Source organism: Drosophila pseudoobscura, chromosome X (genome assembly GCF_009870125.1).
Source record: "Drosophila pseudoobscura strain MV-25-SWS-2005 chromosome X, UCI_Dpse_MV25, whole genome shotgun sequence".
In the NCBI taxonomy this organism is placed as follows: Eukaryota; Metazoa; Arthropoda; class Insecta; order Diptera; family Drosophilidae; genus Drosophila; species Drosophila pseudoobscura.
The window spans coordinates 24,064,897-24,078,106 of record NC_046683.1 but is presented as its reverse complement, the minus strand read 5'-3'; the positions used below and the strand labels follow the sequence as shown (position 1 = coordinate 24,078,106).

Below are 13,210 nucleotides of genomic sequence, written 5' to 3'. Positions count from 1 at the left end.
TTTTGCGTGTTGATGAGGTCCTCGGCCATCTTTTCCTGCCTCATTTCATGTTCTTCCTTCTTCCTGTGAAGGTCCTTCTGCTCTTCGAGTCGCTCTCTGGCGATCTCTGCTATCCAAGAAGCGTCGTCTTTTTTGGTTCGCTTTGGCGGGGGCCCTTGTTGCCAGAAGGGGTGATGGATCTACATGATCCGTCCAAATCCAACTCGATAATGTCCGAAAAAAATTCATTATTAAAGAATAAATTATGCGTAACATCAAGCATTCACAGAGCATAGAAATATTTGTTCCATGTTGTCAGTCGTCTGCCATTTATTCACACACTTGCAACTTCAGCCTGGCAGACTCGACCATGCTGCACTCAATCTCATCGCCAGCCTTAAATGCATCCGATCCATGGGACATGATTGTTGTTGTTTTTTGTTTATTTTGTCACAATCATTGTTTACGTTTTCGCAGTTAATACATTTTTTTTGTTGTGAATGACAATTATTCAGAGTTGCATTTGAAAACTATCGGCAAACTATTGCATCGAAACGTGTGGTTTAGGAACATCCAAAATGGATAGTGGATGGTGGGAATAGCCTATAATAGGCTCTGCACAACGAGCACATCCCGGAGGAACGGTTTGACAGATGTGAAACCCCGATTCACACTGCCATAATCCATTATCTACCATTTGTCAAAAAGCAGATGATGAGCATAAAATTACAAACTCTTGGTCTGAATTGTGAATTTTTCACAATTTTGAATTGGTAAATTCGCTATATTATTGGATATAATATAAGAATCAATATATTTACAATAAACGTTACACTGTTAAGACCTTCAAAGAAAAGTCTAGACATTTGCGAGTTGAGTTGTAAATTCAAAATCAATTTTATTCTTAAAATCAGAGCCTTATATGTGATTTGACAATGAGGTAGGAGGTACAATTTGGTAGTCTATAATTATCGTTAGACCTACGCAGAGGATACACTTTACTGAGGGTGTCTATTTGAGTACATGCTTACATTAGTTTTATTATAGGACCGCATTTGTTAAGTGTTTTCTCCACTTGTGTTTTGTGTCGTATTAATGGGTTACTGATCTCTGTTTACACCCGTACAGTCATAACTTGTCTACTTTATGTGATTTCTTTAGAGATCGGTTTTGTTACATGAGTGAATGTGTACAATAATATATTTACATATGTGTAAACATTCTGCAAGGGGCCGAAAGTGGCATTGTATTGACGATAATATGTTCATGTTCGAACATTCTGCAAAGGGCCTAAAAGTGGGCATGGCTTTGTATTTTGATTCTTGTGAACCTTTTTGTGTACATTTTATTTATAGCTATAATTAGAAGTACAGATAATCAATTACAGTGGGTAGGGAATTTCTATCGTTTGGAGTCTTCGTGCTACTTTAATTCTTCTTATGTCATAGATTATTAATATCACTATTATTATGATTCCTATAATCAAGGCCGCATGTCCAGATAAATGATGGAATTTAAGTCCTTTCAACTCATGATGACCTTTTAACAATTTTAATTCGTTTCTTAGCTTATCCATTTCTTCTGTGTGGTTAATTAATGGTACTGCTAATGGATTCCAAACAATTTTTGGTATTTTACTTATATTACTTGTATAAAAGGATGAAATGGGCTCGTAGCTTTCTGTTTGAATACTGTGATGAGGTAGTAGTATTTTATCATCGGTTCGCACAGTACTATTGTTAAAATTCCTTGTTGTGGAAGATTAATTAGTTCTTGATTTAAGTTACTACATTGAATTCTAGCATTAGTGGTTACTGGAACTTTAAAGAGCCAATTACCCTGCCTTTCTAATTCGATCCAAATTGACCTTGTCTCTGCTATCTTCCTATAAACGCAATTTGAATTACCTTTTACTACTACGAGTACTTCTGGTCTCTTTTGGAGACATTCCTGAGTCTTGCTCTTCTGTCTCAATTCCAGCCAATGGACAAATTTTAGTTATAGGTCGTTTTATCAACCCGTCTTGATGTTTTATAGTTACTATTCTGACTCTATCGTCCCTACCTTTATGTATTTCTTCTATTTTTCCCAAGGGCCATCTAGCTGGGTGACAGGTTTCATCTTTTATTAATACAATCTGTCCTGTTTTAATATTCTGCATTCCTATTTTCCGTTTATTTCTTTGTTGCAGTGTGTGCAAATAATCTTCTTTCCATTTAATCCAAAATTCTCTTTTCATTTTCTGAATTAATCTCCATCTATCCAGATTCCCGATTTTTCCTCTGAAATTGTCTCAATCGGGCCAAATATTGGCCTTCCAATAATAAAATGACTTGGTGTTAATACATCCAGTTCGTCAATATCATTTGTAGCTGTATACAAAGGGCGTGAATTTAGTACCGCTTCAATTTGATATAATAGAGTTGCCATTTCCTCATAGGTTAAATTATTGTCCCCAATTAGCCTTTTTAAGTGATATTTCACTGATTTTACCCCAGCTTCCCAAATACCTCCAAAGTGAGGTCCTGCCGGGGGAATAAAATGCCACTCGATCTGTTCTCTTTCTAATATTGGAACCACTTTTATGTTGTCTTTGAGGGCTTTTAGGTATTCCTCGTCCAATTTGCGCGAAGCTCCAACAAAGTTGGTTCCATTATCCGAAAAAATTGTTGCACATTTTCCTCTTCTTGAGAAAAATCTTCTAAGTGCAGCTAGAAATGCATGTGAAGTAAGATCGCTGACTACTTCCAAATGAATAGCCTTTGTCGCCATGCATACGAATACGGCAATATATCCCTTATAGGATTTCAGCCCCCGGTTTTTAGAGCATCGGATATGGTAAGGCCCGGCGAAGTCTACACCTGTATTTGTAAACGGGTGCGATATTGTAGCTCTGTGTTTCGGCAGATTTCCCATAATTTGTTCTGCAGTATTCTGTCGATACCTAGCACAGGTGACACACTCTTTAAGTTTTTTCTTTAAGCAATTTCTTAGCCCAAATATCCAAAACATTCGCTGGATATAGTTTCACATCAGATTAATTCCACCGTGCAATGTTTCTTTATGTGCATTCTTGATAATTAAAGACGTCAAGTGACACTTATCTAAAATCAAGGGATGTTTAACCTCAAATTCCGCGTTGTAGTTTTGCAATCTACCTCCAACTCGTAACAATCCGTCTTTATCTAAGAACGGATTTAAGCTTAATAGTTTATTTTTTGTTTCTATTTCCTTTTTATTAATTAGGCTAGCTACTTCGGAACTGAATTGGATAGCTTGTTGTTGTTTTACTATTAATACTTTGGCTCTCTTAATCTTCTTCAATGTCAAAAATGGAGGAAATTCTTTCTTTTTGGCTTTGATTTGAATAAACCTCAATACATATGCAATGACTCTTTCTAGATTATGCATACACGAATATTTTTGTAATAATTCACAAAAAATGTTATTTTCTGCTATTACCATTGTTGTGCCAACAACTAATTTTTCTTCAATTTCCTCTTTTGGCCAATGGTCCTTAGATTTCGCCAAGAATTGAGGCCCTTTCCACCAAATCTTTAAATCTTTTAGCTTATCTGCACTAATGCCCGTTGATGCTACATCTGCTGGATTGTCTTCAGTTCTAACGTGACCCCATTTAATTTCTTTAATCTTTCTTACTTCGTCAGTTCGACGCCTAATAAACTTGTCTTTATTGTCTCCATTCTTTATCCAGGCTAGAGTAATAGTAGAATCACTCCAGGCATAACACTCTACATTACTTCCGACCGCTACTTTCACCCGTTGAATTAATTTTAATTTAATTTTGGAATAGTTTTCCGATTCTTCTTTGGATTAATTTAGCTTTTTCTGGCTATTATAATTGTAGAACTATCTACCTTGGCATACACTACGGCAGCATAAGGCTTTTCGGATGCATCGGCAAACCCATGAATTTGCATCGACTTATTGTGCTGAGAATTTAGCCATCTTGGTATCCGAATACTCTCTAACTCTGTTAAACTATTTTTCAACGAAGTCCATTCCCGAGTACCCTGTTCTGATAATTCTTCATCCCAATTTTTGTCTGCTAGCCAAAGTTTTTGAATAAATAATTTTCCGATAAGTGTCACTGAAGACAACCAGCCTAAGGGGTCATACATCTTGGTTAAGGTAGTGTACGATTTCAATTAAAATACAAAATCGTATGATTAGACCTAAACAAATAGCTAGCCATAAAAGGTTAAGATTTCCCAGCCACCTAAATGAATAAACGATAATATGCTCTAAATATAAATACCTCTAAATAAAAAGACCTAAATAAATATACAACGGACAGCTGCATGCATTTGTGTAAATACACTGTTAAGATATTTACAGCACTATCATTAAACATATTCTGGATGACCTGCATGTGGTCAATATATAACACATTTCCCTAGCAATATTATACTCAGAACTAATTAAACATACTGTTGCGTGACCTTCCATCCATGGCCACAATTATTAGTTATTGATCTGAATTATGAAGTCTAGTGTAAGTTAGGCTAGGGCAAAGCGGGATCGCAATAAAAGCTCGCTCTCTCGCTCTTGGCGAATTCGCCCCGCTTTGCCACCGTAGGATAGCTAGAGTAAGAGATTTGAATTGTGAAGAAAATATAGTTGTTCGCCAACCTTGAAATAGATCGAGCGTATCAAGTTTTTCGCCCCGCCAAATAAATAATTTAAATTACAGCCACCCAAAGTTTTCGGTAATTAATTAGAAAAACTCTTCTAATTTTTCATGGCGCCCCCGGGTGGGCTGTAAAGTGAATTATAGGCAACAAAAAACAAGTGACAGTGACACAAGAAATTGCAGTATACATATGCAAACATATTCGTTGCCCGCGTCGTGTGTGTGTGCAATCGGCAATCAATTTTTTTGTAAAATATCATCGCGTCGGTCGCGCCAACAATAATTTTTGTGCAAATTCTGCTACCGCCGAGGGATGCCCTGCGAAAGAGACAGGAAAGTAGCAGTTGGATTCAAAGATCCAAAAGAGGAATCAGAGGTATTTGTGCAGAAAATTGAATGCTGAGCAAAAGACATTCAGATCTCTCTTTGAGGTGTCTTGTGCTGAAAACATTGCACATCGCCTTCAATTCTAGGCACAGACGTATGATACATATATGTATAGTAGAGCTTGATTGCATGAATTTTGTTAGTAACTGCATAAATATAACTAAAAACATAAATACATACATACATATCGACACAAACAGACATACATATGTGAACCGCTATTTGGACGCAACAGTTATATGTACATACATACATACATCTTTCGTTTACTGCAATCATTGTTTTCGGCTGTTACTTGCCAAGTGACGCGCTACCGTGTATCCAACGGGTATATTTGTTTCGGCTGTTACTTGCCAAGTGACGCGCTACCCTGTATCTAACGGGTATATTGTTTTCGGCTGTTACTTGCAACAACTCTTTCCCTTGATACCTCGTGCCTCGACATTCAATTAAAATTCGTTTTCAATTATCGTTCTCGTTCAAAAATTAAAAAAAAAAATAATAATAATAAATAAATAAATAGAAACACAACCATTATGGCAGAAAAAAGTAAACCCACTCTTGAAGACTTAAAGATTAAGCTCAAAAGTAGAGTAAAAAGCATTCGCCGCTTAGAGGATCGATTAGATCAAGGGTTAGATTGGATTGTTTGAATGCTTCAATTGAAAAGGCTAACCATTTGCAGGAGCAAATCGAGGACATAACAGGTGATGATGCATATGCAGCCGAGTTGGAAGAGCTGATAATTGTCACCAAAGGAAAGATAATGTCGCTTATCGCCGCCTTTGATGCAGCAAGCGAGACGAAGCCAGTGTCTTCTTCAGCCCCAACTCATGCTAGACTTCCGAAATCGGCATTACCCAAATTTAGTGGTAAACACTCGGAATTCAAAAATTTCATTAGCCTTTTTGAGAGACTAGACCATAGCGACACAAGCGTACCGGTGATCGAAAAATTTAATCATTTGATTTCGTGCCTCTCTGATGAAGCATTAGGAACAATAAAGGCGTTCCAAGTCACCGAGGCAAATTATGAAAAGGCCATGGCTATAATAATATTTCCACATTGTTCAATCTGCCGAGAATGTCGCATCAATCTGCATCATCTCTAAGAACTCTAATCGATACTGTTTCGTCGATTTACGGATCGTTACTGTCGATCGGAGATGATACAAAAATTTCGAATGCAATGCTCATTCATCTCGTTTTAAACAGAGTCGACCCAGTGACGAAACAAAAGTGGGATGAACAGCTTACTTATGAGAAGTTGCCGCTTTGGTCCGACTTTGAGAAAGTCTTGAATCGTCGATACCAGCATCTGTCTGCTGAAGAATCGACCAAGCCAAGGCAAGACAAAGTCATGCCAAGCAAGCAACATAATCGCAGTTCATTTGCTTGTTCTTCCACTTCCACCAACAGTAGAACTCAGCAAACTTGTAGCTACTGCAATTCAGGAGACCATGTAGTGTCAAATTGCCCTCCATTTTCGCGTCTCTCGGTGATGCAAAGGTTTGAGTTTGCCAAGTCGGCATCCTTATGCATTAATTGTCTGCGAAAAGACCACGCTGTTGTAAAATGCAAAGCCAATAAATGTCGAGTGTGCAGCCGCTCACATCATACATTATTGCATCGATACACAGTGTCGGCCAATAGTCTCGCGTTGCCACCACCCCAAAAGAGTCCTTCCCCTCTATCAAATCAGAATCAACCTTCCACGTCACATGTTTTGCATGCGACAGCGTTGGACAGGGTAATTCTGGCTACGTCGATCGTAAGCGTCCGAACTAAGAGCGGTGAACACATTCTGGCCAGAGCTCTGCTCGACTCTGGATCACAAACAAATTTCATTACCGAGGACCTCGCTAATCGCTTACAGATCCGTAGAGAGGAGTCCTGTATTAACTTGCTTGGAATTGGTGAATCTAATTCTCAAGTAAAGGATAAAATACACACAGTGGTGAAGTCGCGAATAAATGGTAGTGAGTTCTCCTTTGATTTTTGGATCCTGAAATCAATTTCAGGTTATCACCCTGACCAGTCAGTGAATGTGACTGACTGGCGAATCCCAGAGAACCTACCATTGGCAGACCCTTATTTCTACAAGCCACAAAGAATAGATATGTTAATTGGAGCAGAATCGTTCTTTGAATTATTAGCTGTTGGTCAAATTAAACAAGGTCCAAGGTTTCCAACTCTTCAGAAAACCCTTCTTGGTTTGGTTGTGTCGGGAAAATATGTTTCCAGGAGTTCTGCTCCTCAAATTACAAACAGTTTGAGTTGCAGTGAAGAGTTGCTAGTATCCATCGATAGGACCCTGAAAAAGTTTTGGTCACTGGAAGAAATGCCATCTACCAAGAAAATTGCCACACCTGAGCACAAGCTATGTGAAGAACACTATCGTAAGACGACTCAGGTACTATCATCAGGTCGGTTCGAAGTAAGGCTCCCGTTTAAATCAGATCCAAATTGTTTAGGCAACTCCCTTGAGGTTGCGAAACGGCGGTTTTTGTCGCTTGAAAGACGATTGCATCGTGACCCTGAGTTGAAGAAAATGTACTTGGAATTCATGGAAGAGTACCTCTCCTTAGGTCATATGTCTCCTACTGACAATACGATTCCTTCTACTCCACACTACGTAATCCCTCATCAGTGTGTTCTGAGGCCCCAAAGTACGTCTACCAAGCTCCGAGTCGTATTCGATGCTTCGTCCAAGACGTCCTCACAGGTGGCGACATTCTGATGGTGGGACCTACTATTCAAGAGGAATTATATTCGACACTGCTCCGTTTCCGTCTGCACAGGTTTGCCCTGACTGCTGATGTTAAAAAGATGTATCGCCAAGTGATGGTGAACGAAGCGGATCGGCAGTTTCAGCTCATAGTGTGGAGAAGAGACCCTTCTGAATCCTTGAGATTATACAAGCTCAACACTGTAACCTATGGGACTGGACCAGCCCCATTCTTAGCTATCCGGTGTTTGCAAAGGTTGAGTGAGTCTGCGAAGCTCTCATTCCCTAGAGCTGCTAACGTTATTGGGTCCGACTTTTACGTCGATGACTTGTTGACTGGTGCTGCATGCGTAGAGGAGCTAAGGGAAATTAAGTCCGAAGTGTCTCAGGTTCTTCAGACCGCAGGGTTTGAGTTGACTAAGTGGTTTTCAAACTCACCCGAGATCACCGCATCTGAGAGCACAGCCAAACCCATAACAATCTCGGATTCAGAGTCGACAAAGGCGTTAGGAATCTCATGGTTACCTACTGACGATGCCTTTAAGTTCAAAATTGACAATTCAGTTATGGGTCTCCGAGCGACAAAACGGAACATACTATCGGTGACATCAAAGTTGTTTGACCCCATTGGTTTATTAAGTCCTATCGTTATAAAAGGCAAGATCCTATTGCAGGAGCTTTGGCTTAACAAACTAGATTGGGACGAGTCGATCCCGCTGCATTTGGAAACAGCGTGGAATAAGTTGAAAAATACACTATCTCAATTGGAATACATATCCATATCTCGGTTTGTGTATTCCGATCCGATGTCACCGGTTCAAATACATGCCTTTGCTGACGCCTCCACGAGAGCGTATGGAGCGTGCGTCTATATACGTAGCAGAACTGCAGAAGGTTTAAAAGTATCATTGTTGACTTCGAAATATAAAGTAGCGCCGCTCAAGACCAAAACGCTCCCAAGGCTTGGGTTATGTGCCGCTCACCTTCTCGCAGATCTCTGTCACAGAATCAAGCCCCTATTAAACGTGCCCATTGAACGAGTCGTTTATTGGTCGGATTCAGAGGTAACTCTCCATTGGATCCGGTCTCATCCATCGTCGTTGTCGACTTTCGTTTCAAATAGAGTGGCTGAGATTCAAGAGTGGTCAGATGATGCTACGTGGCGGCATGTACCCACGAAACAGAACCCAGCAGATATTGTCTCAAGAGGTTGTGACGTCGACGAAATCGTTCAGTCAATTTGGTTCGAAGGACCATCATTTCTGAAAGAGGAAGAAGAGAACTGGCCCAAGAACGCTCATTTCGAACACTCCGATGATCTTCAGCTGGAAAAGAGGAAGACTGCGGTCGGGCTGACCGCGGCTGTGCGAAGTTCGGAGCTGTTAGATGTCATCGAGGGATTCTCGTCACACCTGAAACTGCTTAGAGTGTTCGTGTATGTGTTCCGCTTTATAAGAAAATGTAAAGACCCAAGCCTAAAATTCGAAAAAACTATCTCACCGACCGAATACAATGAAGCCTTTTATAAAATTGTCGAAATCGTCCAGCATCACGAGTATCAAGGAGAAATCGAAAAGGTTAGGAAAGGATCTACAATTGGTCCTAGTCTTCAGCGGTTGAACCCATTCATCCATGAAGACACAGGGACTTGGTGTAACTTTTCATTGTTGCGAGTGGGGGGGCGACTGGCCAAAGCTCCTATATCATACGATGCCAAGTTTCCTCTGCTTTTGACTAAGCGCTCGCAATTCGTGCGAAGCTATATTCGTCATCTGCACCATTCGAATTTTCATGTCGGCCCACGAGCACTTGTGAGCATCCTTCGACAGAGCGTGTGGATAGTGAACGCTCAGGAGGTCTGCCGTCAGACATCTCGATCATGTATGCGCTGTTTTAAATACAAGCCTCGATTGCTGACGCAACTCATGGGGAATATACCCGCAGATCGACTCCGTGCTCTCCGCCCATTTTCAATTTGCGGCGTTGATTTTTGTGGACCAGTGCACACGACATTGAAAATTCGCGGAAGGCCCCCATACAAGTCATACATTGCGCTTTTTGTTTGTTTTGCGTCCAAGGCGGTTCACCTAGAAATAGTTTCCGATCTAACCACTGACTGTTTTTTGTTGGCTTTCCAAAGGTTCGTCGGGCGCCGAGGATATCCCCAAGTCGTTCATTGCGACAACGGGACGAACTTCGTCGGAGCGAGCCGCCATCTCAGCGCTCTGCGGATCAGGTTCAAGGAGCAGGGAGACGCAATTCGCGACTTTGCGTCAAAAAACGGATGCGAATTTGCGTTCATACCGCCGCGAGCTCCTCACATGGGAGGGCTATGGGAGGCAGGTGTAAAAACTGCCAAGAGCCTACTCCTACGGGCGGTAGGCAGCGCGCCTAACCGCCGAAGTGCTCGCCACAGTCCTCGTCGGCATCGAGGCCATAATGAACTCGAGGCCGCTGGGAGCCATCAGCCAAGATCCAAGCGACGGCGAGGCCCTAACACCCGGGCACCTGCTGACAGGCGGGTCGCTCATCGCCCCCCCAGCACTGCGGACTCCGGACCAGGAGAGTATCAGTTGCTTGCGGCGATGGCGACTTGTCTCGTCAGTCAGGCAAGCGTTTTGGCAGCGATGGTCCCGCGAATATGTCCTGGGGCTGCAAATTCGGGGCAAATGGCACCAGCAGCAACCGAACCTCGAGGAAGGAGACCTCGTCATCGTGGCCGAGGACAATCTGCCGCCTCAGGAGTGGCTCGTAGGGAGGGTCATAGCCACGCACGCAGGAGAGGACGGCATGGTCAGGGTCGTCGAAATAAGGACTAGCACTGGAGCGGTTTTTCGGCGGCCCATACACAAATTAGCGCCGCTCCCAATGTGTTGAAGCCGATGCAGGCGTTCAACGGGGCCGGTGTTGCGTGGCCTTCCATCCATGGCGGCGATTATTAGTTATTGATCTGAATTATGAAGTCTAGTGTAAGTTAGGCTAGGGCAAAGTGGGAGCCCAATAAAAGCTCGCTCTCTCGCTCTTGGCGAATTCGCCCCGCTTTGCCACCGTAGGATAGCTAGAGTAAGAGATTTGAATTGTGAAGAAAATATAGTTGTTCGCCAACCTTGAAATAGATCGAGCGTATCAAGTTTTTCGCCCCGCCAAATGAATAATTTAAATTACAGCCACCCAAAGTTTTCGGTAATTAATTAGAAAAACTCTTCTAATATCCTAAGTAAACAATTATACTCATAGAACTTGTATATAAACCTCGCATTTTACCAAATAAAATCAGTACGAAAGAAAACTCTGACGTATTCACATCTTCGAAGCCCAATTTGTTCAAGTACCGATTGCGGCGACCATTTGTTACTGGCACATGAACCGGTAGCATACAAATTTACATTTTCAGCATACGATTGTCATATTGACAATCAGCAGAATCAAGTAAATCTACATCATCAGATTCATTTGATTTGTTCATTTGGTGACCCCCGACTTTTGGACACTTAACCGTTCATCTGGATTGTTGTTTGGAACTTGGATTTAGTTGGAAAATCCTACATAATTGGTCAACTTGGCGACCAATTTACACACATACAACATACAACACCCAGAGTTGTGATTTCAAAACTTCGGTGAAGGAAAACTTAATTGGTGTTATTTGGATCTAACTCAACCAACACAGTCAACTAAGATGGAATTGGAAACAAGAATTCCAGTGTCATAAATATTTATTGAGATACTTTGACCATCTTCGTGGTTGTGAGTAGAGGCACAACCAGTTATAGTGACAAATAAATTACCTCCATCGGGTCAAAGTATTAAAATAAATAAAATAAAATGGCATCATCAAGCATTATTGTTATGCTAGACAGGCAGCTTGCCACAGGCGAAGAGATTCAGAGCCTGGCACGAAATTATAAAAAGGATTCTGCTGAAAGGAAGCAGAAACCAGAATATTTTAAATCCCGCATTAAGAACCTAATGAATCTTTAGGATATGTTTTCAAAAGAGGAAACTAATATTAAAAAAATAGTTCAAGGCTCAGAATTTGAACATAATTATTTCGCCAATGACTATTTTAAACAAATAAGAGATTTAGTCGTAAAATACAAAGGCGAATTAACCAAACAACTATCTTCAATCGAAATGGAGATAGACGCAGGATCGATAATTTCTTTGGAGGATGAGCATGAAATAGGGCCCATGATTCGAGAACAAAAGGTGCTGCTTGAAAGTCTAGAGCGCATCATGAACAGAATGGCGAATGAGACGCGAAAGGACTTCAAACCAATAATCATAAAATATTGGGATGAGATAAGAACAATCCACATTCAAATTCACAAAAAATGTACAGACCCTGTAAAAATGGGGTATAACAATAAAAATTACATAGCAGCTGAAGACGCAGTGTTATCAGTCCAAATAATGACTGAATCAGACTCTGTTCAGCAAGTCATCGCTGCCCTCATGTTAATAACGCATTACCATTGCCAAAGTTTGCCATTCCAAAATTTAATGGAGATTACCTTAAATGGCAACAATTCCATGACATTTTTAAGAAAATGATTTATGAATCATCAGTACCTGTCATACAAAAGATGTGGTATTTGAATGACCAATGTAACGGGAGTTGCAGAAAATTTAATACGCCACCTTTCGTTAACAGAAGGAAACTACATTACAGCATGGAATATGTTACAGGATCGTTTTAGTAACAAAAGTGTGCTAAGCATATGAAGGAAATGCACACTAAGGAAATAGCACGATCACACTATTTTATTCCACATCACTGTGCGATGAAACCTGACAGCTCTACAACAAAATTGAGAGTTGTCTTTGATGCTTCTGCTGTTACGTCGTCCGGCAAATCACTCAACGATTTGATGCATAAAGGTCCGACTTTGCAAAGTTCGATATTTTCAATATTGCTTCGATTCCGGATGCACAAATATGTATTTACGGCAGACATCGAAAAAATGTATCGTCAGATCTGGGTCAATCCTGAGGACCAGTACTATCAAACAATTGTATGGCGAAATGATCTATCAGAAGATCTGAGATATTACAGACTCAAAACTGTAACATATGCAACTAAGACAGCTCCATATTTAGCCACAAAATGCCTACAATATCTTGCTCAAAAGGGCAAGAGAGAATACCCGGCTGGAGCTGCTGCACTAGAAAAGGATTTCTATGTTGATGATTGCTTAACAGGAGCAGATACCATACCAGACGCCCTCCAGAAACAGAAGGAACTTAACCAACTCCTACAAATTTCTGGATTTAAGCTGAGAAAATGGTGCACAAACAACGTGCACATACTACAGAGCATTCCGAAGGAAGACATGATTCCAAATGTACAACTGGCGGATACCACGTATGAAGACTGCAGCGTGAAGACCCTGGGAATCACGTGGATGCCTAAATCCGACCATTTCTGTGGAAAAACGGAGATTGCCACCAAGGAAACAATAT

General features: G+C 40.9%; 1 protein-coding gene across 1 annotated transcript; it reads left to right on the top strand.

The window, feature by feature from the left end:
* The first annotated feature begins 4,837 nt into the window (after nt 1-4,837).
* On the top strand, nt 4,838-10,693 carry LOC117184855 (uncharacterized). Its single transcript, XM_033383913.1, has 2 exons — nt 4,838-5,009; nt 9,888-10,693. The coding sequence occupies exon 2, from the start codon at nt 10,187-10,189 to the stop codon at nt 10,622-10,624; it is 438 nt and encodes a 145-aa protein (XP_033239804.1). The 5' UTR covers nt 4,838-5,009; nt 9,888-10,186; the 3' UTR covers nt 10,625-10,693.
* The last annotated feature ends 2,517 nt before the right edge of the window (nt 10,694-13,210 follow it).